The sequence below is a fragment of the Bos indicus x Bos taurus genome, chromosome 1 (genome assembly GCF_003369695.1).
Source record: "Bos indicus x Bos taurus breed Angus x Brahman F1 hybrid chromosome 1, Bos_hybrid_MaternalHap_v2.0, whole genome shotgun sequence".
NCBI classification, from domain to species: domain Eukaryota; kingdom Metazoa; phylum Chordata; class Mammalia; order Artiodactyla; family Bovidae; genus Bos; species Bos indicus x Bos taurus.
Genome location: NC_040076.1, coordinates 133,523,970 through 133,551,966, shown reverse-complemented (window position 1 = coordinate 133,551,966; position 27,997 = coordinate 133,523,970). Strand labels below are relative to the sequence as shown.

Below are 27,997 nucleotides of genomic sequence, written 5' to 3'. Positions count from 1 at the left end.
TGGACCTTCCCCAGTTGCATTAATTAAGCTGAGGGTTGAATCGTTCAAATGCCGCCTCCATAGCCCCTGCTCGGCCACTGACGTCACTCTTGTTCCAGCGGCAACCCTGCCCCTGCTCCACTGCTGTCTCTCCCAGGATCACTTTGTCACCAGATGCTCAGTTAGGGATATTAGGCCCTGACTGAAATGCCCTTTTGAAAAAGACTCAGCATAATTATTATTAGTAAGGCCAGCGTATTATTAGCATGAGTGGAATCAGGATGGGATTTCAGATCCTGAGCCAACTCGTACCCTGGGGAGTAGAGTGAGGCCCAGGTCAGGTTTCTCGGCCAGCACTTCTCTCTGCTCTGAGCCTGATGTGCGGGTTCAGCCAGGCAAAGCCCTCCTCCCTGTGTGCCTGTCATCATGCCTGTCATCATGCAGGAGGGGCCAGCCACCTGTAGGAAAGCACAGGCCCCTGCAATGCTTCCACCAGTCATTCTCAGTAAACACATATTAAGCACCTATTGTGTACAACATACAGCAATGAAAAAAAAGATGCTTTCTGAGCTCCTTGAATTTCCTTCCTAGCAAAAAAGATGCAACAAATGCAATTATAACAAATGCAATTAACCATGTAATTACAGTTGTTGCATGCTATAATTACAATTGTTAGGTGCCATGGTGAAACAGATATCAAGCATGTGTTACATACTCTGAGGAAGGAATTTCTGGGCTGAAACTCAGAGGTGGAATGGTGTTCATTAGGGAAAGAGTGAAGCCAGGGCCCCATGAGGACCATCCCAGCAAGGACAGGGTGTGGAGGGGAGGAGAGTGCTGGGAAAGCTGGTGCACAGCACAGATGGGGGAGAATCAGCTGTCCAGGAGGAAAAACTTTCAAAAGGGATGGTTCGGGAATGGTGAGGAGAGGTGAGTCAGCTTCATGGGGTAGGACTGTGAGCACCCCAAGTGAGCTCCCCTTAGCTTTGCTCCAGCCTTTGCACTCTAGGGGTGGGACTCGGGGTAGGAAGAGAGGAGGAGCTGTACATGAGACCCTGACCCACACTCTCAGGGAATAGGCTGGGGGCCCCTATGCAGAAATGGGGCTTGAAACCTGAGGGCGCCTGGATTGAAGCACACCCAGCAGAGGGTGGAGAGCCAGATTTCACCTTCTCAGCTGAAGTCCCAAAGAGTGAGTCAAGAAGTCAATGAAGCTGTCAATCAAGGATCATTGATTCCCTGTAAGAGCCAAGGACCGCTGCTAGGGAAGGAGAATAAATGTTATTTATATTTAATATGTTGATTGACAGTAGTATCTGTAAATCATTCACCAAGATATAAGCTTACTTTGCTGATTGGATGCTTAGTAAACACAAGTTGGAGCCATGGCTTAGAGAAAAGAGAGATGGCTTTCAGCTGAGATGAGAGAAGGGGTGGAGTAAGTTTCTGGATGAGTTAGAGGCAAACTCAGCAGGAAAACTGGGCACAGAAAAGGTACCCAGTAACTGTTAACAGGATGGATGGATGAAAGGATGGGTAGATGGAAGGATGGATGAATGGATGGGTAAATGAATAAGGTTACAAGGGCTCAGAGGTGGAGGATTTTCCAGAAAGGGGAACAGATCAGAATGGGAGAGGTCAGAAAGTAGTGTGTGCATTAGTGTGCTCCCAACTTATAAACAGGCTGGCTTTGGGAAGAGGGTGTGCAGGCCAGTAAAATCATGGTATGTTAACCCTGGAAGGGCCCTGTTATTAGTTGCATTGTATTTCCCCAAAAGAAGTTACACTGAAGTTCTAACCTCAGTACCAGTGAGTGTGACCTTATTTGGAAAGAGGGTCTTTGCAGATATAATCAAATTAAGATGGGATGGATTAAGGTGGGCCCTAAATCCAATGACCTGTGTCCTTTTAAGAATGAGGTTCTGGAGTCTTTGCAATCTCCCTCTAGTTCATTAGAGGCCTCCTCTAATGACACAGGCCTCCTCTGTGTCATTAGGGAAGTTGGTACTGGGGACAGGGAGGTGCTTGCTCCCGGTTTGGTAGGGCATTTAGGACCTAGCTTCCCTTGTGGCTCAGCAGTTAAAGCGTCTGCCTGGAATGAGGGAGACGAAGGTTTTATCCCTGGGTCGGGAAGATCCCCTGGAGAAGGAAATGGCAACCCACTCCAGTACTCTTGCCTGGAGAATCCCATGGACCGAGGAGCCTGGTAGGCTACAGTCCATGGGGTAGCAAAGAGTCGGACACGACTGAGCGACTTCACTTTCACTTTCACTTTAGGACCTGAGAGGGCTTGATTCATGAGCCCTGCCCAGGGCAGAGTCTCCTCACAGAGAGGCCTCTGGGCCTAGCAAATCTCTAGAAGGCAAGTTGTTTATCCAAGAGAGGAAAACCAGGCCCTTCCATCCAGCCCTCTGAGAGCACATGGAAACAAGAGTGATTTTCTAAAGACCCCAGTCACTCAAAACTAGACCTATCAAGGCTGAGCGTATTACACCTCCTCTGGGAAAGCTGAATTTAAAAATCTGAAGGCAGCCAAGGAGCTCTCTTCCAGAGTAGTTTATAGATCCAGAGGTAAAAGAAAGAGTGAGTCAGAGTGTAAGCAAGAGAGGAAGAGAGAGCAAAGTGAGAAAGGGAAAGAGCAGGCAGAGAGCTGATCACAGGTCACTTGGCTGCCTCATCCTGCATATACTGTAGCTCCGGGGGAATATGTGGGGAGGATTTCAGAGGGAAGATTTTATTTTAATCCTCCCACAAAAGCATTCAAGGAAACCCTTTTCCTGTGAGAAAGTGAGAGAGTACAAAACGGAAAAAGAAGACTCGGGTAAAAAGATCCGTGGAGACTTCTACTAATACTGCTCACTTAGAGAACGCATGCCATCTGGGTGTTTGATAAAAAGGGGGGGGGAAGGCATAAAGAAATGTTCAAAGCCCATGGATTCAGCTTGAGAGTTAGAAGCTGCTTGCCTCTCCTCCTGGCCAGCTCTTTCTTTCTTGGAGGTGGATATTTTTTTTTCTCGGTCAGCAGTGACTGGCTTTTCAAAGTAACCTGTCAGATCTTTGTTCCTTTCTTCTCTTGTTGGCCAAGGAACTGCGCAGTGGGGAGAAGTGAGAGGAGGTGACCCAAGTGACAAGAGCAAGGCTGACCTTCCATTCATTAACCTTCTGAGAGTTTTCTATTAACATGCAAAGCCTCAGCCCAGTTCTGCCTGGGCCTGACCCAGCAGCTTCACATCTTGCTACTCCATGCCAGATGGGACAAGATACTTGCCTTGTCAGCACACATCTTTTTACTTCTTGACTATTAGAGATGTATGTTTTGAGAACATGCCCCAGGGCTCTGGCCCATGACTTAGCCAGGAGTGGCCATGGGGCCTTGACCTTAGGCAGCATCATTTTTGTGTGTGTGTTTTAAACTTCTTTGGAAGAGAATTTTGCACACTCAAAGGATCTCTCCCAGTGGCTCAGTGGTAAAAAATAAAATCCTCCTGCCAGTGCAGGAGACGCAGGTTTGATCCCTGGGTTGGGAAGATCCCTTGGAAAAGGAAATGGCAACCCACTCCAGTATTCTTGACTGGGAAATCCCATGTACAGAGAAGCCTGGCAGGCCACAGTTCATGGGGTTGCAAAGAGTCAGACATGACTGAGTGAGCATGCACAAGGATGGTAGAGGATGGCAGAAAATCCAGGGAGGCTCCATCCTCCATCTCCCAGCAATGTGAGTTCATATGCTTTTAAACCAGCATCACTGATAAAATAGTAGGAAATGGCTTTGTAGTTAGATATTCTACGTAGAGAAATTAGAAGGGCAGAGATTTGGCCAGGAAACACTGGGTCAGGAGTGAATGGAATGGGGTGAAAGGTGGGAGCAAAAGCCTGGGCAAGGGGAGGGGCTGGTTCCTTAGTATCACTTTAAGGGAGCTTATTGATGCTTTTGAATTGTGGTGTTGGAGAAGACTCTTGAGAGTCCCTTGGACTACAAGGAGATCCAACCAGTCCATTCTAAAGGAGATCAGCCCTGGAATTTCTTTGGAGGGAATGATGCTGAAGCTGAAACTCCAGTACTTTGGCCACCTCATGAGACGAGTTGACTCATTGGAAAAGACTCTGATGCTGGGAGGGATTGGGGGCAGGAGGAGAAGGGGACGACAGAGGATGAGATGGCTGGATGGCATCACCAACTCGATGGACATGAGTTTGAGTGAACTCCGGGAGTTGGTGATGGACAGGGAGGCCTGGCGTGCTGCGATTCATGGGGTCGCAAAGAGTCGGACATGACTGAGCGACTGAACTGAACTGAACTGATGTTCCTCCTAAATTACTTGTTATTACACATGCTATGGTTCTATTATTCTAAAATAATGATTGGTTTTCTACAATAGTTCTCAGTATTAGAAAATTATTTTAGTAAATTAGAATACCTCATCATTTGAAATCCATTATTCAGGTTTTTTTTTGTTGTTGTTTATTTGTACTGGCTTTTGATATGCATTATTCTCCCAGTAATCATTATCTTCAGTGACACACACACTAAAATAATTTTTCCTTGCTTTATTTTTCAATGTTTTCATCACATTTCAAAACATGTAGCATAACTCGGTCCAATAGCTCTAATAACAAACAATTCAAAGCATAGAGCTTCAGAGTAGATAATTCTGAAGGGTGATCCCCTCAGCACTTATAAGAACAAGGCTGAGTTTTTAGCCAGAAAACATGGTGAGTCCTGGCCAAATTATTAACTTATGGTAAAAGTCACTTTACCTCTCTAAGGCTCTGTTATTTGTCAGACGGGAATAGGATATTATACTCTGTCTATATCACATGACTGTTGATTGTAGAGATCAAAGGAAAAATATTGTATTGAAAGTGCTTTAATTTCTAAAGTCCTGTAAAATGTAACAAGATACAAATTACTATAAAAGTTGATGAAATAGAATCAATTATTCTGAATCTTAGTGAAATATTTTTACCTGATTTGGGGAGAAAATCTGTTCCAATAAAGTTACATTCAGTTAATAATGCAAATGGTGGGATCCTTGCATTAAAATCTGACTGATGTAGTATAAAGAGTACAATCTTGGATGGGAATGAGACTGATGTACAAATCCAGAATCTGCTGCTAATATATTATGTAAACCAGGTGAGATTTTTACTTCATGAACTTTAGTTTTCTAATCTATAAAACAAGGATAAGAACCTGCTTCTAATAAGGTATGACTGTGAAAATCAAACGGTTTTAAATATACCAAGTGTCCAGCAGAGTACCCAGTGGATCCTTGATAAATGTTCATTTGTTCTCGCCTCCTCTGAGATTCCTCATAAAAAACAGGAATGGAGATATAGCTGTTCTCTTACAGCGTCTGTTTCTTCAATGCAAACTCACTCAATATGTGGTTGGTTAATGGAGGAACAGTGTCAGTATAATGGCTCTCATATGAGCCTTTCCTGGGATACTCATGTCATAAAGCAATGAGGGGCAAGTTTTCTTAAAATTAAACAGAAAACCTTAATTAGCATCGTAAGAAGACCTTAAGAAAAAAGTTGAAATAACAGAAAAGCCTTTCTGTAGTGCAAGTAGTGGCTGGTTTAGTAGTTTTTAGAACCACTCTATTTTCTACTCTGCTACCTGATAAAGCTGAGACAAAAAAATGAGGAGACTACAGAAGAATGTCCTTTATGTTAAATTATAATATTTTGGATAAATAAGTCTATCCTGTGTGTCAGATTTTTAATTTTAATGAAACTGATCTCTGTGGGATGGGATTGCCTCCCAGGATCTATATCTCCAAAGAAGAAGCACAAAATCCAGGTTTTGATTGCAAATGCAGGTTTTAATTTACCTATTTGCTATTTTTACTAGGACTGTTGGGTTTTTGTTATATTTTGAGTGGTCTTCTCCAAATGCAATTTTTTCCCCATAGTCTTTTTTGTTTTATTGTGCAATTTTGCAGAGTGTAATGTTTTTTCAAAAACTATATAAGGCATTAAAAAAAAACCTGTATTAAGATATTAGAGTCCATTCAGTCACCTACAGGAGGCATATGCTTCCTTTAGGCTTAATAAATAGTTGAACCATCACTGGGCCTAACCATTTGCAACAAATAATATTTTTACAATTCTTAATAAGATCAAAATTGAAGCAATTATGTTAGAATATACATGTGAATCAAAGGAAAGAAAAAAATGTGAGTCACTAGAATGCCTTTCAACTCACATGGTCAATAATGTCAGCTCCATGTCCTAGAATTTAAAGGAACTGGGTTGGGACCCTGCCAAGGAGATGGTGAAACCTAGCCAGGTTTAGACTACCACCTAACTTCAACCACACACCTACTCAACTCTGTTTTAGATTGAACTCTTACCAGGGTTTCCTTTCAGACAAGGGATTGGCCACTACAAGTACAGTACCTGAAGACAACAGATCAGCCAATTTGATGACAATGGGTCATTTTATGTGTTCCATATTTTTATTCCACCAATCATATCAATATTTTTTCAGGCCTGAAAGAGGCTCTTCAGATCATGCCCACTATCAGTCTTTAAGGAAGATTCAGGGAAGTTTTAATTTGGGACCATCAAAACTATTGTCCATGTTACATTTTCTTCACTGTCTACATTTGAAGTCATGATAAAAATCTTTGGAGGCACTCCTCACTGGCTTCTCTGTAGGAACAATTTCAAAAGGAAATGCCATTATTTGGTCAGAGAATTTCTTTAGATACCTGATCATTTGAAAAGGATATTTCAGAGAACTTTTCATTTGGCTAAAATCCATACACATACACCCACCCCCTGCCTCATATTTGATGAAGACACCTACACTATGGATAAGATTTTTTATTTTCTTCAAATCAGTGTCTATGAAGATTGACTGCCTTCCAGGACCTGCAGTCCAGGGTCAGGGCTTAGTCCTCATATCTCTTCAGTCTCCTTCAATCTGGAATATTTCCATTGTCTTTCTTTGTCTTTGATGACATTGACTTTTTTTTTTTAATAGTACAGTCAGTTTTGTTTTCATTAATAGAACGTTATCCCTTTGGGTTTTTCTGGTATTCATCATAATTAGATTCAGTTTCTACATTCTTGGCCACAGTCTATGTAAGTGATGTGTGTCCCTCCTAAAGTATCATATCTCAAGACATACCATGTCTATGTGCCCCCTCACACTGGACTTACTGATTTGATCACCCAGTCAAGGTTTTCTCCAGCTTCTCCAATGTATATTTACATGCAATATATGTTACATATTTTTTCTCTTGTAACTGATAAGCAGTCTGTGGGAAGACAGTGAGGCTATGAAAATACCCCGTTCTTCATCAAAATCCCCACTCTCTTCCTTAGCTTTAGCGTTCATTGATGATTTTTATCTGAACCTGCCTGTACTACCACAGCTGCAAAATTACCTTTTCCAACTCTTGTCACCAAGCCAGCACTTGTCATTGACAAAGGGAATATTTTCAATGCTAGTTCCATAAAGCAATCAAATGTTCTTTTGTCATGCTTGGAAACTCAACCTAATAACATTCTAAAGATCACACTCTATGATTTTTGCCTGAGAACTTTTGGAATGATCTTTGGCCAGAAATATTAACATTCTCATCTGTCCCCAGGTTACCAATTCCTGTTTTAGGCTATGACCTTTCAAAGATGCCCACACTTTTGATCTACTTGATTTACTTGAGGGGAGGATAGAAGAGGAGGGAAGCAGACAAACTCCAATCTGTCCCACAAATATGCTGGCTCATTAATTCCTGCTTCTCTGCCTCATGCCTACTTTGTTCCAGAGCTAGGATGCCCTCCCTCCCCCAACTCCACCCTGCCCTGTTCTGACCTTACCCATCCTTTGCCCCAGGTAGTAAAACACAGCACTGGAGGACCCAGAAATGTGGAGGTCTGAGAGGCCTCCAGAGATACTGAAATGTTTCCTACAGGTTGTAAAACCACTGGGAAACTGTCCACCAAGCCCAGATGAGCAGGCTCTGCTTACCATGTGCAGAGGCCACAGGTCTTGGGAAGTTGCCAGAGTTTCTCTTGTCTTGTGGTTGGAGACTGTCTCCTGAACTTTTTGGGCTCTACAAAACAGTGGGTTCCCAGGCCTCGGGAGACTATGGATCTGGTGGGACTAGGAATTGTTTTGGAGGGGCTCACAGTTTACCAGCTCCAAATAAAATGGGTTCCGAACTCTCTGAAGAGAAAGAGCCTTGGACTTCAGCAGGGAATGTTCCCATGACTTTCACAATTACAGAAAATTTGGAATGGAATTGGCTTTGCAATCCCAGACAGAGTTTTAAGGCTCTGGTGAGATTAGGAAGGCCCCGAGTGACAACAGCCACTAAGGGCCACAGCGAAAAGGTCAAGTTCAGGGCTAGAGGTGCAGACACTGATGTGTTTCTCCTTCCTACTGCGAAGGCCCAGGTGGTTCCAAACCACCCAGCCCTGGGCTCCTATGGGCTCCAGCAGGATAGGCAGGGAGGCAGACCAGGGGTTTAGACCCAGCAAGTTGGGAGAAAGCTGAGCCTGGGAATGTGTGAGGCTCTCCAGGAGTTGGTTTTCTAAGAAATGGGAAAACTATAAATCCTAAAGTAGATCAGAAAATAGAGAGATTAATCAAGAGAAAGAACAGATAAGATGCAAGCAACATTGACTAAAGTCTATATCAGGCTGGGGTCCCACCATACCCCAAGCAAGTTCTGTATGCAAGCCTCGTTGGGACAGCAGAATCCAAGGCCAAGAAAGAGCATGAGAGCTTGGGAACAACCGTGGGCAGCTCAGCCTACAGCCTAGCTCTCACCGTGCTCTCGATACTGCTGGCACAGCCTATACCTGCTTTCCCATCAGTGCCCTCCTCCAGGCGGCTCAGTGGCCCTTCAAGGCCTCTGCCACAGGCCTCGTGGTCTCAGCCAGCCCTGCATTTGTCTCTCCAGCAGCTGGCCTGGCTTCCTCATTTACCTCAGCTTTCGTGTGCTGCTCAGTAACTGTGGATTAATGTCTGAATTAAGAAATTAATTAATGAGTGACACACAAGCTTCCTAGAGATCTGAAATACCAAGTAGGAGACTGGTCAGTGTTGAGCGGAGTGGAAACCCATAGACCCAGGGACTGCGATGGCTGTCCTAAGGCAGCTGGGCTCTTCAGTTCCTGCTGTTCCAACCCAGACTTGACCCTTCCCCCTGTGGTTCTTAGCGGCTGTTATCACAGGCCCCACTTACCAGACTTAGGCCTGTCCTCACCCCATTCCTTCCCCCCACACCCAGAGCAGGCAGGCAGAAGGACCTCATGGGTCCAAATTGAAACATCAGCTCATCTGAACAAAGGGACCCAAAGAAGTCCCTAGTAATTCTGTGTTTTTAAAATATTATGGTTTATTTTTAAAAGCAATGCTTAAAAAATAAATTAAAATTGTGTTTAAAGTAAAAAGTGAAAGAAGACTCTCGCTTCCCAATCTCTAGAAGTCTGTCATGAATAGTTTGGTGTGTTTCCTTCCCAGCTTGTATGTGTGTGTGTGTTTATAATTTTTATGGTCTCAAAAATAGTCTCAATATACAAACCAATCCATTCATTGCCTTGCTTTGTCACTTGACAATGTATCATAGATATGAGCTTTGCCCTGCTTAGTACCTTACTTTCTGCTTTTGGAAACCTGTTGCTGCTACCCCTGTAGGTTTCTCAGATTTTTTCTCAGGCATCCTTTGTATGAATGAGCTGTAGAAACTAACAAACTTTCCTTTTTTTAAACAAACTCTCTTTGATGGCTATCTAGGCAGCTTCTGATGTTGTATTATTTCAAACTGTGCTTCAGTGAATATTCTTATATAGATGACTCTGCATACCTGTATAGCTGCTACTGCTAAGTCACTTCAGTCGTGTCCAACTCTGTGTGACCCCATAGACGGCAGCCCACCAGGCTCCCCCGTCCCTGGGATTCTCCAGGCAAGAACACTGGAGTGGGTTGCCATTTCCTTCTCCAATGCATGAAAGTGAAAAGTGAAAGTGAAGTCGCTCAGTCATATCCGACTCTTAGGGACCCCATGGACTGCAGCCTACCAGGCTCCTCCGTCCCTGGGATTTTCCAGGCAAGAGTACTGGAGTGGGGTGCCACCTGTATAGCTAGTTCTGTACAATTAACTTCAAGAAAAATAATTGCTGAGCCAAAGAATTTGCACATTTTTAATTTTTAATGTCAAGCTTAAAGAAAAGTTCCAAAAATAATACAAATAATATCCATATAACCTCTGCCCAGATTTTTCACTTGTTCTTATCATTTCACCCCATTTCTTTATTATTTGTCTGCTCCCCACCCAAAAAGTTTTTTTCTAAACTCTTGGAAGGCCTGCTGCAGATATCATGGTTTTTATTCCCATGAAGTATCCCACATACTTCAGTACATATTTCTGAATTTCCTAAGAATAGGGATATTCGGTTAATAACTGTAATAGTACAGTTATCAACTTCAGTAATTTAACATGGATAAAATACTTTTATTAAATCTACTGTCTGTATTCTAATACTGTTAACTGACCCTCAGTGTCCTTTTTAGCACTTTTTCCTTCTAGTACAAGACCTAGTCCAGGATCAGATATTGCATTTCATTGTCATGTTGATAAAGTCTCTTTTAATCTGGAACACTTTTACAGCCTTTCTTTGTTTTTTATGATATTGTCATTGTTAAAGAATACTGCCCCTACTTTGAATAGAAGCTTCCTCTTTTGGGGTTTGTCTGATCTCTCCTCATGCTTAGAACTGGGCTATGCTTTATGCGTTACATAAATGATGGTGTGTCCTTCTCGGGGTACCGCATTTGAGCACATGATGTTCAGCTGCCCCACATGGTGATGTTAAGAACTGCATATTTCAAGTTTGGGTAGGAAAAAAGTTCAGTTCCTAAAACTTTTTTGCCAGTGTGTACTCCTGCCACAGTTTGTGAGGTTCCTCCCGCCTCCCCAGGCCCCTCCTTATGTGGGGACCACCACCAATCTTCTTAGTTTATGCTCCTCAGTACACTGTGCTTGTTAATGCTTTATTTGAAAAAGAAAGCAACACGTATTTTTTTTCTCATTTTACTTTGAGGTACACTTTAGTATTCTTATATCTCAACAAAGCCTCCCCAAACATCAAAAATGCGATAGACTCACACGGTCTTTTGTAGCCCTGAACTCACTGGGACTTGTACAGTCTAGAGGTGATGATGAAGCTAGTAGCTCCATGCTCTGTAAAAGTGAAACAGAAATCAATTTTTTTTTTTTCCCTTTCTGGATAGACAAGATGTTCCATATTCAGGGACATTTATCCCCATTTATCTTTCCTTCTTCTTTCTCATTATCTGCTATGAGGAAAAGGCAGCATAGGATTAGGAATTGAAGCCGCTTTCAAGTGCTCCCTCCACCTTCTATCAGGGTGGACCCCTGGCCCCCATCCTTGCCTCCCCTGGTTCATGTACCTGATTAAGAAGGGGCTCTGTAGGAGCTGGCCTCCCCGAATGGTCTCTGGGGCTGGCCCTGCCCTCCTTCACTGCTGCCAGAGAGGTCAGGCGGCCTGGAGAACAAGGCTCCCACCAGGAGGCAGGCAGAGCAGCCTCGCTCACACATCTCACAGGCTGCCAGCATCAGCCAGCAGCGCCTCCTGCGCCCCTCTGAGATAATTAAGCATTATTATCCCTATTGGCAGGTGGAGATGGTAAGACAGAGTGGTTAAGTGACTTGGTTATAACTGCTGGGATTGTTTGAGGGAGAAGCCGTGCCAAGAAGGGAGGGCAGTTCAGAAGGCCAGGGGAACTTCAGCTATTTAATGTGACTGATTATTTTAAAATAGCTGCTGGAGGGTGGGAACAGGAAGAGAGGCTGGAAGCGTGGCTCGTGGACGTTGGTGAGGCAGCATATTACCCTGTGAATAAGGAAAAGACCGAGTATACCAGTGAAAATGAGTTGCCACCGTCCGCCGATGCTTACAGAAGAGGAAGGAAAACATGGAAGGCCTTAGTCAGCTCAGTGAGGTCGAGGAATAAACCTCACAGGCTTCCCAGAGCGGGACAGAGGTCCCAGGATGGCCGCGTAGACGGGGCAGCTGCCCGACCTGCGGCCCGTCCCCTCACCGCTCACTGTCTGAGGCCTCGCCAGGTTGCCATGCGAGGTGCAGCCGCGCCTCGGAGCAGCAGGAAGCTCGCAGACAGGGGCAGGACTAGAAGGGGAGAAGTGTGGTTACCTGAAGGTCACAGGGGAGACCCTTGGGGCAAAGGTGGGGCACCACTACAGCCTGTTGGCAGAGACAGGAGTCACGGAGACCTGGTCCAGGGCAAGGCAAGCAGGTTGACTAGAAAAGGAGAGAACTGTGGTCTCTAAGGGTGGGGCTGAGGCTGCCGGGCAGCAGTGAAGCTGTGATGATGGCGGCTCCAGGAAAAAGCTCAGTTCCTGCCCTGCGCACTGGATCAGCCCACGAGGGGAAGGGTAGAGATCAGGGTGACTGGCTAGCCTCCCCCTCAGCCCTGCTCATCCCTGGATGGAGGGCGAAGAAGCTCACTCTCCCACCCGACCCCCTTGTTGCGGGGGGCGGGGTGTGGGGGTGTGTGGTATTTTTGTTTTACAGCTGGGCAGACACATCCTTGCTCAGCAGGTCCTTGAGGGGTAGTGGGTCCCTCCCTGGGTGACCAGCAGTCCGCCTCTGGGTAGGCACAGTGTGGAGAATCTGAAGCAGATTAGACCAGTTAATCCAAATGCTGTCTAGGGGCAGACTTTTCAGGAGCACTGAGAGTGAGGCCCAGGCTTGGGGGTTGCACCAGGAGAGACCAAGCCCCACCATCCGTGATGATCACCACTGCTGGACTCTGCGCAAAGCGCCCTCCTCAGGGCAGAAGTGGTATTGTTCTCTGCCCCTCTATCGCCCCTGCCCTCTACCGCCCCTGCCCAGAGAGGGTACAGACACCCTGCTTGTCCAGTGAATGAAGGCTGCCAGTGAATTTTTAGCCTTTGTCTCTCTACCCTTTCTTTTAAATTATAAACTCGAGAAATCTGTGATATGTGTATGTGTGTGTGTGTGTGTGTATATATATATATATATATAAACTAAATGCCCACATCTCAGCCATCAGGGGCTATTTTGGGGGTGGATAGTAAAAGACAGCTGTTTACCCTGACAGTGTAGTACAGAGAAACAACGCCTGTATGGTTGAAAACAGGGTGTGTGTGTGTGTGTTTTCCAGCTGGGAAACGTCACCAAATGGCCTTTCTGTTCTTCACACATGAAACACACACTATCATCCGCATATTTTTAGTTAATTTATGTCCAAATAGGCCTTTCTCTCGCTGCTGGAAAATGATGTTTGGGCTGCAATTACCTTTTGCAGCATCTCACAGAAGGGTTTCAATGCTCACAAAGCTCAGGGGAGAGGCAGCCAGGACCCCACCGACTGTAAATCTCTCCATTTGTAGCTATTCAAATCACATATTTTATTACTAGTACGAAATACATTGTGTCATTCATTTCGGAGGAGCAGCTAATGCTTCAAGAAAAGCTTTGAAAAACATTCTATTTAGAAACAATTTTGTCTGCAGCCAACGCAGTGTGTCTCTTTGGGTTGTCTTTTCTCCCAGCCCTTTTCTCTGTTCTGTGTGCCATTTGCATGACAAATAAGACCATCCTCTCCAAAAGCTCACCTGTTCCTGCAGCCGGTTTCCCACCTAAAGTTCTAATTCTCTGTATGTTGCATCATAATCCTTAGCATGGTAATAAATTACAGTGTCACCATCAAGATTGTGGCTTCTGGAAAGAAAGAAGCAGTGGGGCCAGATGAACTCTCTCAGAAGATGGAGAGATGGAGAGAGTGTTTTCATGCAAATTCCTGGCATCCTAGGGAACTAGGAACGGCCTCTTTATAATATAGACTCAGTTGCAATCCAGCAGCCAGAAGCCATTTCCACTGGCTGTTAGAAGCCGGTAACGCTAAGATAAAGATAACCTTTTCAGCGTAAACTTCTTTTCCTTCTAGGCTGATATGGGTCTTATCTGGAGGAAAAATCACTTTGCTGATTAGGTTGGGAAAAATGGGTCAGTGTACTTTCAGAGTGCTTTAAATAGAGACATTCATTCTAAAATACCTTCTTAATTTAACACTTAGAATCATGTTAGGTCTCTGGGCACAATGCAGTGGACAGGAGCTGGAAAGCAGGAGAGCGTGTCCCATGGATGTACCCTGAGGGCGGGGACACTGGTGTCGGAAGTGTCTACTGAGGGCTGCAAGGAGCCCCTTCTGGACAGATGCCTCATCAAGGCTGGTCAACGACGCATTCAGGACAGTCACTGCTGCTGGCAGTGCTCCACTTGCCACTCCAGAGGGCTGCTTGCTCTATATGATGTAAACTTCACCTCAGTTAACCCTCTGTTTCCCTCGGGCCTTAAAAATACTTAATGGAAACTTTGATGAGGCCAGCTCATTGCCCTTTCCCCCCACCATTTTAAGATCTTTTGAGGTTCCGGCAGTGAGGCAAATATTCGCCATATATAGGCTCCCATTCCCTCACTTGTGGCAGGCATTGCTTAGCAGTCATGGCACATTTCCTTGCTGAGTCCAGATGAAGCCTTAGGATCCTTCTCAACCCAGCTGTTAACAATGACCAGAGTTGGTATTTGAGATGAGACTTCACTCAATCCATGACTTATGCTTGATTGGTCTATGCTAGTGATTCTTAAAGTGTAGGAGCCACATTGAAAATTTATTAGAAATGTAAATTCTCAAGGCCAACCCTAGAGCTAGTACATTCGAAAGTCCAGGTTAGGGCTGTATGATGTGTGTTTTAATAGGACTGATTCTGATGCACATTCAAATTTGAGAACCACGTCTGCAGACCAATGCGTGTGCTCAATGACTGCTCATTAGAATCACCTGAAACATGTTAAAACTCACCTGAAACATGTTAAAACTCTGGGAACCACCCCAGAGATTCTGAAGAAATTGGATCACCTATTGGCATTTTAAAATAATAATAGTAATGACCTTCCCCAGAGTGATCCCAGAAGCACACGCTAGGTTTTCTGGGTATGTCAGGAAAAGATATTGACATGGCCTTCAGCTAGTGCTATGTAATTAAGATGCAGCTACCCAGGCCTGAACTGACTGCCTGGGTCTGTGGACACTGCTAGCAGAGTGAGGGTGGGTTCTCCCTGGGGCACGTCACCATCATCATCAGAGCTGCCTTCTGACTGTGGTCCTCAGAACCACATCAGTGGAAGCACCAAGGCTCTGTCCTTGAAGGCCCCACCCCACAGCGCTCATGTTGCTAGGCAAAGGGCAGTCCTCCAGGAAGTAGACTGATCAACAGCACTGAGGAGATATTACAGAAGGCCCTGTGGTTTATCTACTGGGCTTCGACCTTAATGTTAGAAAGTTCTCTCATCCCCAAATCCCACTACCATCACCCGCCCAGTAGTAGTCCATGGTGGACCTGGGAATTTAACTGCAATATTTTTAATTAGTGCCTGATAAAATGGCATATACTCAGTGTATCCATTTCCTTGGGCTGCTATTAAGAAGAGGTGGCAAGAGTACACAGAACTATACAGAAAAGATCTTCATGACCTAGATAACCACGATGGTGTGATAACTCATCTAGAGACATATATTCTGGAATGCGAAGTCAAGTAGGCCTTAGGAAGCATCGCTACGAACAAAGCTAGTGAAGGTGATGGAATTCCAGTTGAGCTATTTCAAATCCTAAAAGATGATGATGTGAAAGTGCTGCACTCAATATGCCAGCAAATCTGGAAAGCTCAGCAATGCCACAGGACTGGAAAAGGTCCGTTTTCATTCCAGTCCCAAAGAAGGGCAATGCCAAAGAATGTTCAAACTACCACATGGTTGCACTCCTCTCACACACCAGCAAAGTAATGCTCAAAATTCTCCAAGCTGGGCTTCAACAGTATGTCAACTGTGAACTTCCAGATCTTCAAGCTGATTTAGAAAAGGCAGTGGAACCAGAGATCAAATTGCTAACATCTTTTGAATCATCAAAAAAGCAAGAGAGTTCCAGAAAAACTTCTACCCTGCTTTACTGACTACGCCAAAGCCTTTGAGTGTGTGGATCACAATAAACTGTGGAAACTTCTGAAAGAGATGGGAATACCAGACCACTTGACCTGCCTCCTGATAAATCTGTATGCAGGTCAACAAGCAGCAGTTAAAACTGGACATGCAACAACAGACTGGTTCCAAATCGGGAAAGGAGTACGTCAATGCTGTATATTGTCTTATATGCAGAATACATCATGAGAAACAATGGGCTGGATGAAGCACAAGCTGGAATCAAGATTTCTGGGAGAAATATCAATAACCTCAGATATGCAGATGACACCACCCTTATGGCAGAAAGTGAAGAAGAACTAAAGAGCCTTTTGATGAAAGTGAAAGAGGAGAGTGAAAAATTGGGCTTAAAACTCAACATTCAAAAAACTAAGATCATGGCATCTGGTCCCATCACTCCATGGCAAATAGATGGAGAAACAATGGAAACAGTGACAGACTTTTTATTTTTGGGGGCTCCCAAGTCACTGCAGATGGTGACTGCAGCCATTAAATTAAAAGATGTTTGCTCCTTGGAAGAAAAGCTATGACCAACCTAGACAGCGTATTAAAAATTAGAGACATTACTTTGCTGATAAAGGTCCGTCTAGTCAAAGCTATGGCTTTTCCAGTAGTCATGTACAGATATAAGAGTTGGACTACAAAGAAAGCTGAGCGCAGAAGAATTGATGCTTTTGAACTGTGGTATTGGGGAAGACTCTTGAGAGTCCCTTGGACTGCAAAGAGACCAAACCAGTCAGTCCTAAAGGAAATTAGTCCTGAATATTCATTAGAAGGACTGATGTTGAAGCTCAAACTCCCATACTTTGGCCACCTGATGCAAAGAACTGACTCATTGGAAAATACCCTGATGCTGGGAAAGATTAAAGTCAGGAGGAGAAGGGGACGACAAAGGATGAAATGATTGGATGGCATCACTGACTCGATGGACATAAGTTTGAGCAAGCTCTGGGAGTTGGTATTGGACAGGGAAGCCTGGCATGCTGCAGTCCATGGGGTTGCAAAGAGACATCACTGAGCTACTGTACTGATCTGAAACAGCAAGCATTTTTTTTCCCTCCTAGTTCTGGAGGCTAAAAGTCCAAAATTAAGGTGTTGGCTGGGTCACTTTCCCTCTAGAACTTCCAGAGAGGAATGTGACCGAGGCCTCTCTCCTCATTTCTGGTGGCTGCTGTCAGCCCTTGCCATTCCTTGGCTTGTAGATGCATCACTCCCTTTGCTGTCTCTGTCTTCACTTTGCATGCCCTCTTCTATCTCTGTATTTTCACATGGCCTTCCTGTAAGGACACCAGTGACTGGATTTAGGACCCACTCTAATCCAGTATGACCTCACCTTTTACTTCCTGTTACCCAGCAAAGGGCTGACGTGCATAGAAGCCAATACTATGGCACTAGCATTTGAGAGGAGAAGGCAGTGGCACCCCACTCCAGTACTTTTGCCTAGAAAATCCCATGGATGGAGGAGCCTGGTAGGCTGCAGTCCGTGGGGTCGCTAGAGTTGGACACGATTGAGCAACTTCCCTTTCACTTTTCACTTTCATGCATTGGAGAAGGAAATGGCAACCCACTCCAGTGTTCTTGCCTGGAGAATCCCAGGAACGGGAAGCCTGGTGGGCTGCCGTCTTTGGGGTCACACAGAGTCGGACACGACTGAAGCGACTTAGCAGCAGCAGCAGCAGCAGCAGCAGCATTTGAGAACAGGCAAAGCTTTGTCATGAGGTCGACCAGCAAAGAGACAGGAGACAGGGCTCAGACCTCTCTCTCTGATCGATCCAGGGTTGGGTCATAGTTTTACAAATTAGGGGAGGAGGGTTGGTACATGGACCACTGGTGGGGCAGGTTTTGACTAGAGGGTTTTGGAGCGTGGCTGTTTGTGGTATGGTAAAGGAGCTGCAGAACTGGTCTTCATGGACAGTGAACCTTTAGCTTCTGAAAGGGTTTCAGCATTCAGGTTCCATCATGTCCTGGTCCTTTGGTTCTGTGGTGTGGAAAAACTTTGGTTCTGGGTGTTATTTGAGATCAATAAATTCTCTGCATACACTTCAGCTGTATGACTTGCAGTTTTGTTCCTATTGCCTCTGAAAAACAACTCAGTATCTTGTTAGAAACAGAATAGGGCCAGATTAGAGCTGGTTCTGTGGTTACAGTTCCATCCCCAAAGACCAGATTTCCAAATAAGATCACGCGTACTGATACAGGAATTTAGAAGTTGAATGTATTGTTTTGGGGGTTGGCGGGGGCAAACTCAACTCACAACACTCCATAAATTCTTGTTTAATGGTAACAATAATATTCTGAGTGGTTTACATATATATATGTATCATGTTGGATCTTCAAAACAACCACAATATGTTTTATATATTATAAACCTGTTTGAGAGTGGGCATTATGAAATTCAGAGCCACTACATGACGTCTCAGTCATAAACCTATCACTTCAAGGGGATTCCTCCCGCACATGATTCTAATGATTCTATGATTGACAATACTCAATATTCATCAGTGTCTGGATTCCTGTAATATCCCCACTGAGGTTTTGTCTCACACCTGATGATGGAGAAAAGTACTGTAGCAGTGCCCAGACAGCTAGAAACATTACCCTTCTGGGCATCTCTACGCTGAATAGCTAGGAAGACAAACCAGTGCTATGCTCAGACTGTAGCCTGAAAAACACAGTCGTGTGGGTCCTAGAGCCAGAGATACGAGCTATACCTCTCCAATGTCACTGCAGCAAGGCAGCGAGCTGTCTGGGGGGCCTTGGGGATATCTGTCACCCGAGAGCGGGGCTGAGTGTCCTTCCTGTCAGGTTCCCAGCAGGGTGCTTGCCGAGTGGGTGCTGCATAGATGTTTATTGCAGGCTGGCTGAGCCTGAGGAACTACAGTACCTCTAGGCTGAAACCATCTACCTATTGGCATCACTCTTAGTGGTAGGTGTGGCTGTGTGTTTTTAGCAGGTGCCCTTGAATGGCTGGGTTAAAATTAATCTGCTGCCAGACATCACTTCCTAGTGTATCAAATCACACACACACCCAGAGTCTTTGTAGTTGGTCTCATACCTGAGTTAAGGCGTGATTATTCTGAAACAAACTTTTAGAAGTGTCACACTTGTGAAGAATGCCACGCTTTACCTGGAAGGTCAGTGTATGAAGTACACTGATGGTGGTGAGCTGCCTTCCCATCCTCTTCTCTTCTCTCCCACCATGTCTCAATGGTGACTCCTATAGCAGCTCTAGGGAACCTGGTCCCCGGTCCCTGCAGAATGCACACCTGTGCCTTTAGCATCCCTGGGGGACATCGAAGCATCTGGTGCTTGGAGGAACCCGTGCAGGGGACAATGCTCTCTTCAAGCCCAGTGTCAGCCCCTCTGGCCCACAAGGGTGCAGAATCCTTCCCGTGGACTTCATCTGTTGTCTGCCCCTCTGAGAATTTGTCCCTTGTGCTTCCTCCCATCCAGCAGAGCAGATCACTCCTTCCTTATGCCTCTTCCTCATGCCTCCACTGGCAAGAACCAGGACCCTCAGAGCGCTTGGCCGTCACAGGGGCACCCTGACCTTGGTCTTTCTGGTCCAGACTTCTCTTCTGGAAGAAGGACCTTCCTCATGAGAAGAAGCGCCGGCAGCTGCGGTGCCATTCCATTTCCTTTTCACCTAATCCCCTGCGTGGGGCTGGTCACCATCTCTACATTAATAGATTTTCTTCCATGTAATTGAAGATGAGTTAAATAATCCATCATAATTACCTCTGAGCATCTGAAGGCAATGCTGATGATGTGATGTTTGCAAAGCTGAGAGGGAACTCTAAAACCCCCAGGAAGGAGACCACCCAGCCCCTTCCCTCCTGCCGGCCTGGAGATCAGCGTCCCCTGGTCTCTTGGCGGGGGGCCTTCATGACAAAACTGTCACCTGCCTGTCCAGGGTGACTCTTCTCAAAGGCTCTGGCACCTGCTGGGATGGAGGCAGGGTGGTGACAGGATGAACTCTGTGTTCAGTGAGGCCCAACAACGCAAGGAGGCACCTCGCCAGCGGGCCTGGCACTGCCAGCTGACATGCAGGAGGGAGGTGCCACAGCTGTCACAGCGGCCCCTGGGTCTGCCCCAGACTTGGCAGAGAGGACACCTTCAGACTCCCAAATCGCCTCTTTAAAATTCAGGAGAAGCACGCTTTCATCTCCCTTCCCCGTTCCCTGATACAAACAGGCGCAAAAGATAAGCCCTGACACTGATCCACAGACCCACATGACCAAATTCTCTGTTTCTCACTCTCTCACACACACTGGTAAGTTTTCACTCTGAGTCTCATTGCCTCTCTCTCACACACACACAGCCTGACACTAATTAAATTCCTGCTCTCTCCTACCTTACGTAACCCAGGTGTATTGTATTGAGAGACCCCTCTGCTCCAGGGGAGCCCCAGGTCTTCTCCGGGTGTGGCAATATCCCCCACCCAGTGTGGCCACACAGCATGGGATCTCTGAGCTGTCAGACACTGTGTTCGACAACTCCTGGTTTACTGGCTGGATTTTCCACCTCTCTTCCCAACCGTGGTACCAAGGAGATAAAACCAATAAATTCATCCATGTTTGGGGCGATGGTGAGAACGGAGCATTCTGTTGCCTCCGCAGCCCGAGCCTGCCCTCAAGGCATTTGTCACGTGGCTGGTATTTGAGTTGAGGACTCTCCCACCACAAAAGCCTGCCACAGTCCTGGGGGAAATCAGGGCTGTCTTCTTTGCGGAAAGCTGGATGTGTGCCTGGGGAGGTTGGGGCCAGAATGCCTTCATTCCTCCCAGACCCCAGCTAGGAAACCAGATAAAAATACACTTTGCAGTTTGTTCCTTTTTCTCTCACTGGCGCTCAGATTAACCACTTATGCATTTTAAAGGTATTTTTTGCTGAAGTCCAACATGTATCTCTGGTGATCTGAACAGATCATGAGGATGGTCAGAATAAAAATAGCCTCCTTCAGTCAAGGCAGGGGGCAGATGAGAAGGGGATGGAGGGACATGTAGGCCTCATGTATTATGGAGGCAGAGCCCAGGCATCTCAATGGGGCCAGGGCAGTGAAGTCCAGTGTTTGGCGTGAAGACTTAAAAACGAGGATCTTTTTTCCCCTGGAGAATGATGAACTCTGCCCCCATGAGTGGCATCAGTGCCCGAGAGAGCTGCCCTCTCTTTACATCCCCCTTCAGAATTCCATGCTCTGACCACCCTACACTGGGGGCAGTTACCTCCCTCTCTGCTGCCTGCTACCCCCACATCTGCCCGTGCTCCTCTCTGCCTGGACTTCCCTCCTCCACATGCTCTGCCTGATTAACTGGTTACCAAGTGGATAGCATGGACCCTCTATGCCTGGCCCTGCCCCAGCACTGGATGGATAGTAACCCCGTTTTCCTCACGACAACCTGACTATGTAAGTGTGATCATCACCCCCTTTTTGGCAATAAGAAACAGAGGCACAGAGAGGTTAGGTAACTTTCCGTAAGTCACACAGGTAGAAAGGGACAGTACCGGTATCCACATCTGGCCAAAGGCTCCAGAGAACTGCCCCTCTGACTGTTCCTGGCCACCTTCCCTGACCCCTTCCTGTGTTAGGAGTCTCTTCCAGTTCTCACACACCCTGTATCCCCCTTGGCCTCACCCTCATCACTTTCCATCTTGCTAACAGTACATATTAAGTTTCTGTTTCTTGTCTGCTTTCCCATGCCCCATGCAGGTTGAGGGCAGGGCCCCTAGCTGGCTCAGCTCTGGGACACCAGCTCCTCAAAAGGGCCTGGCACAAAGCAGTGCCCACTGCCTATCTGTTGAGGGAGTACATGTACAAATGGATGGATAGCAATCCCTTGCTTCTCAGGTGGCTCGGTGGTAAGAAACTTGCTTTCCAATGGAGGAGATGCAGGCTCAATCCCTGAGTCAGGAAGATTCCTTGCAGGAGGAAATGGCAACCCATTCCAATATTCTTGCCTGGGAAATCTAATGGACAGAGGAGCCTGGAGGGCTAGTCCATGGGGTCCCGAGGAGTCGGCCATGACTTTGTGGCTGAGCATGCACACTGGTAAACAAAATAGGCTGAGGTCTGGCAGATGACCTGAGGGCCAAGCAGAGAGCCAAGCTGAAAACTTCCAGGGTGGGGCTGGAGGGTTAGATGGGGAAACAAACCTAAGAGTAGCCATTTAGGAAAGTGTCTGCAGCTCTGGATGTCAACCTGCACAGAAGGGCAGGGGGGAGAGCCAGCATCTTTCAGTGCCGGGCCGGGTAAACCAAGTGCAGCCAGGGCTGCCTGCAGACTGCACAGTGAGGACAGCCAATCCCCGGGGCTGGAGCACAGGGTGCAAGGGGCAGAGGGTGATTCGTGGTTGGGGGTGTCCAGAGGTGTCACCTTCACTGTCTTCCTGTTTTGCTTGCTTAGCTTCCTTCTGACTCAAGTGTTGTGACTTGTACGTACAATACTGTAGGCCAGCAGAGCCGCACCTGCCTGTCACGGCTCACATAGCTGATCTCACACAGTGTCCTATGCATCTATGTTAGTTCCACTGTTCCTCTCACCCATGGTGATGGTAGGATCAGGACATAGGGAACTGGGGGTGAATGCAACCGCAGCCCCAGTCACCACCTCTGGTGTGGAGCAATGCGATGTGCCCACACGTGGTGTGAGAGAGACCAGCCCTGCAGATTCCTCTGCCTGGGGACCCCGCTGTCCTAGTTCGCAAGACATCGGGGTAGGGGTGGAAGGATGGACGTGTGTGCCCAGTTTATTCTTACCAACTTTCAACTGGGAACCCAGTGGTTGGACTGACCAGGCTTCTCCTTCCCCCAGGGAGGCAAGATCCCCGTGAGATGGACGGCTCCAGAGGCCATCGCCTACCGCAAGTTCACGTCTGCCAGCGACGTCTGGAGCTACGGGATTGTCATGTGGGAAGTCATGTCATTTGGAGAGAGACCCTACTGGGACATGTCCAACCAAGATGTAAGTGTCAGCTGCTCCTGGCTGCTACTACCCTCACCCCAGGGGTCCCAGGGCTCTGGCATGCCAGGCCCACCTGGTTTCTCACTGGGCCTTGGGTCCTGAACGTGAAGTGTCTGATGCAGGGGACGCAGGGACCTCCTTTGCACCAATGTTTGAACTAATCAAGAGCCCAGCACAGAGGTGTGATGGTTCCTATGACCCCAAAGCCTGAAAATGTGCCCTGACCAATTCGGGAGATGATGGGCTGGTTCTGAATGGCCTGAATCATGAATAGATCAGGCCCAAAGTTGACCAGGGAATTGTACCCTGCTGCCAAGCACTTGCCTGCGTGCCCTCTGTCACTGTGTGTGATGGAGAGGGAGCAGTGCTGGTTGCCTGGCAGGACCTGGCTTCCAGCTGCTCTACTCTGACAGATGTGCTGTGTTGAGCCAGCAGCAGCTTTTGTCTGCGACTTCTGTGTCTCAGCTCTAAAGGGAGGAGTTCATTGTAAAGGCCCTTATTCCTGAGAATCCGTTATTCTGAATCCTTGGCACCTGTTGGTGAAGGGGGTGCTGAGCAAGAGTCCCAGAGTTGGTCAGCTCCAGACGGGTCTTGGGAGGGGACGGAGCTGGGTGGTCAGCAGCACCCCTCCCTGACCCGCAAGGGACAGGGAGACAGGAAAGAGAAGCGTCATCTGAGATGCTTTTAGCAGAGGCATTTTAGGGGTGTTCCAGATGGGATCCTTTGCTCCATAATTACCAAAAAGTGGATAACCTTTTGTGGATGATTTGCTTTGATAAGGTCACAATCAAAAGCCTACCTGGATCCCCCCCACCCCATCCCTGGGACCACTCCTTCTTGTGTTCTGAATATATACAGTTCCTTTGGGGCTAAGGGGATCGCAGTCTGCAATATCTGCATTACCTGTGTTCTCACTTGTTCTTCCCATCACTGGGGAGCAGTTATTATCTTCCCCAACCTCCAAGGAAGAAGAGACAGGGCTGGCCCAGTCCAGATGGGGAAAACAGCCACCCCAGAAGCACTTCTGTCGTGGGTGTGGGCTCCCAAGGCACTGGTAAACTGGAGAAGTTGGCCCCCAACCAGTCCTCTGTCCAGTCGGAGGTTTCCAGCCATGGCTGTCGCTCAGAAGGTTGCGAAAGGTGGTGACCTGTCTAATGAGACAGAAAAGGAGCTGGGTGCTTAGCAGTAATGCCCCCTGCTCTGGAGGGTAGAGTGCCTTCAGCCCAGAGCAGGTGAAAAAGCTGTCTCCTCAGCCAGGTTCTGTTGCCGACCATGGGTGGTGTCTAGATCCTCTATTATCTCTGATTCTCCATGCTTTGCCTCTGCTCCTGTAGCGTGTCAAATCAGTAAGTGTCGGAATTGATGCCGAGGCTACTTTCATGAAATCAGCTGCACTCTGGTTCCGTCCACACTGTCAGCTAGATGAGTAATAAATGTTAGCCAGAAAAAGCAGACCCATGTTGCCCTGCCCAGAGACTGTAATCCGATTAAGAACAATTCAGCACATGTGGAATGGATTTGAAAACTCTCTGACAGGCAAGATTTGACATTCAGGATATTCTCAGCAAATGTATTCACCTCTGCTGAAAACAAATGAAGTTTCTGATATTAGACTTTCAGAAATCCCAAATCATTCACTCAACAGACACTCAGAGTTTGCTAACTGTGACTAAGCATTGTGCTTACTGGCTCTATTCTTTGGGGGTTTACAGCCCAGCACCAGATACATAGAGCTATGGGAACATTTGAGGGTAGGTAAAGAAGGTTTCCAGATATTTAATGCTTGAGCTGGGCCTCAAAGGGAATAAGAACATCTGCAAAGGAGCAGTTTTATTCTCCTTCCGTTTTTTTTTTTTTTTTCCCCTAAAATAAAGCCTTTCACCATTGTCCCAAGTACCAGTTTACTCTCTGTGGAAGGCATAGAGTAACTTTTGCCCATTCAGAAGGCATCTCCCGACCCGTCCTGGGAGAGACCCAGGAGGGGCTCCCGGCTGTAGCCCGACATCAGAAACCACTGAGGTGGTGGCAGTAAAGGATTTTACAGATGACAATTGAAAGGCTTTAAGAAAGAGAATTGCAGAGGCAAGTCGGAGTGCTGGTAATTGGGCTTCCAGAGCCCAGGAAGTTCTTTGAACATGTACAGAGAGTTTGTCAGCCAGAGAGAGAACTTGGAAGTTCTACTGCTTGGATCTGATTGACAGAGATAATGAGACTGGCAGTGTCTGTGGAGAGGAGCTGCGGTTTTATTGAAACATCAGAGCTCAACTTAACCCCCTCTGCCCTGGATCCTCCACTACTCTGAGCTCCGCCACTTCACTCTCCACATGGAAGGTCAAGGAAGCCCGCCCACCGCCCAACTCACTAATGAAAAGTGCATGTCTGGGGGCAGTTGGGAGCCCCGCTGGGGACAGGAGGCAAGAGGAGGGGCCCTGCTCCTTTCAAAGAGGAGCACCAGCCCTGGGCCCCTGGTCCAGACCACCTGCCCCTCATCCCCACCCAACCCCACACCTGCCATCCCAGGCAGGGTACAGGTGAGCAAAGGCAGCCCACTGCACCTGTCGCTGCAGGCCATTCAAAGTGAGTTAGGCCTGCTCCATGACAGCTCCCGACGTGTTCTCACTGCCACACTCACCATCAGCTTCTCTCTGGAAATACCATCTGATCTCATTTCAATCACCAGTCTTTCAACATCCACTTATCTCATCCTGTCATGGATCAAGGAAAGGGGCCCAGGCAGAAGTGAAGTGAAAGTCACTCAGTCCTGTTTGACTCTTTGCAATGCTATGGATTATAGCCTGCCAGGCTCCTCTATCCATGGAATTCTCCAGGCAAGAATATGGGAGTGGGTAGCTGTCCCCTTCACCAGGGGATCTGCCCAACCCAAGGATAGAACTCAGGTCTCCCTCATTGCAGGTGGATTTTTTTACAGTCTGAGCCACCAGGGAAGCCCAGAAGGGGCCCAGGACTTGCTCTGATTTTCAAGTCTGCTCAGCAGGATGCCCTCTGACCCCGGGTTTGGGTCACATCTGTGTTCACAAGTCAGATGCAGTCAGATGCAGTCACTGGTGTTAGGACTGTAAGTCCAAATTCTCCTGCCTCCTCTTGGCTTTTTCCACAGCTGCCAGTGAGGCAGGTGTGACAGGGAGTGATCCCAAAGCCCCATTAGAGGATCACAAGTACTTTTTTGAAATAAGGGTGTTTTAATTTGAATATAACTTATATGTACTTTGGAGAAGGCAATGGCACCCCACTCCAGTACTCTTGCCTGGAAAATCCCATGGACGGAGGAGCCTGGTGGGCTGCAGTCCATGGGGTCGCTAAGAGTCGGACACGACTGAGCGACTTCACTTTCACTTTTCTCTTTTCATGCACTGGAGAAGGAAATGGCAACCCACTCCAGTATTCTTGCCTGGAGAATCCCAGGGACGACGGAGCCTGGTGGGCTGCCGTCCATGGGGTTGCACAGAGTTGGACGCGACTGAAGCGACTTAGTATAGCATAGCATAGCATATATGTACTTAGAAAACACCAGTCCTTAAAAAGAGAATAAAAATCTTCAAATGTATAGTGCTTCATGATGGACACAAGTAGATGAATGTTGTTTAGTAGCCCAGTCATGTCAGACTCTTTCGCAACCCCATGAACTGTAACCCACCAGGCTTCTCTGTCCATGGGATTTCCAGGCAAGAATACTGGAGTGAGTTGCCATTTCATTCTCCAGGGGATCTTCCTGACCCAGGAACCAAACCCAGGTCTCCTGCATTGGCAGGTGGATTCTTTACCACTGAGCCACTGGTAAAATCATAGATTAATGTTACCCATATACCAACTAATGATTTGGTATTTTTTCTTTGGAGCAGAGAGAAAAGCTTTAAGAAGCATCATTGCTCCCAAAGTATTATCTACTCAAGCAATAATAGCAAAGTTGTCCAGAAGAAATAGCAGATGGAATAAAGTCCAATTTTGTAAGCAAAAGCAGGGGAGGGGGTTCCTGTCTCCTCTATCACAAAAGGTGACACTCTGGGAGAGAGGTCCCATTTAACAAGTCCCCACTACCTGCTTGGTGTTTTCCAGACACCATTTTCCTAAACCTCCCTATGGCTGGTAGAGAACAGCAGCAGTTTCTGCAGAGAAGACCTATTACAGAAGACTGTAATAGCCATGGCCACAGTGACAGCCTCCACGTGATGATGGGATCCTTTTCATGACTCTAACGTTTGGTGCTCAATGCACACTGCCTCATTGTATCGCTTGGCTCTTCTGACACTCCCATCTGTGCAGTTTCAGGAAGTCAAGTGACTCTCCCATGTTTCTGGAGCTAATAAGAAATAGAGTTAGTATTTTAACCTAGATCTCCAAGGTCTATGTGCTCAATGGCAATGCCACACCATCATCGACACAGTGCATGGGGCTTTGGACCTGCAGGGAGGAGGAATCAGTGACTCTTTGATGTGCTCTTAAAAAGAAAGTCAGCATATCAAACAAACAGAGGAAATACATAATCAAACACCAGAACAGTCTTTCGAAGTTTCTAAAGAGGTGGTTTGTAGAGGAGACAAGGGCAAAGCGACTAAATGCCATCTGGTCTAAAGCTTCCAGACAGGAGAGTCAGAGCATGCCAGTGCTCTGGCCACTCAATGATGTGCCAGGAGTGCTTGGGTCAGCTGGTCACACCTCTGAGCTGTGCCCACAGAAGGGCTCTGCCTCTAGTGCTCCTTCTTCTTTTGGGCAGGCAGAAGAGGAATCTTGTTGAGGGGAACATTGGTGTATGAGAATCTGGCCATGAAATAATTTGAGCAATGAGGCCAGCAGTTTAGGGGAACATGAGCTGCCTTGCATTCGAAGACTTTAGGGGCCCCATCCCCCTCAAAGAAGTTGAATCTGGACACAAACCCTTCCTGCTGGCCCCACCAGCTTGTCTTTAGGCAATCCAGAGTTTGTGGAGCCATTCAGTGGGTAATCCCACTTGTCCCCATGCTGAGTGGGAACTCTGTG

The 27,997-nt window shown here is 46.8% G+C and overlaps 1 protein-coding gene across 1 annotated transcript in view; it reads left to right on the top strand.

Annotated features, from left to right (window-relative positions):
- EPHB1 (EPH receptor B1) overlaps nt 1-27,997 on the top strand; it is a 465,091-nt gene that overhangs the window by 428,170 nt on the left and 8,924 nt on the right. Inside the window, exon 13 of the mRNA XM_027545449.1 lies at nt 22,853-23,002. Coding sequence (XP_027401250.1) covers nt 22,853-23,002 — 150 coding nt within the window. The remainder of the gene's footprint in view (nt 1-22,852; nt 23,003-27,997) is intronic.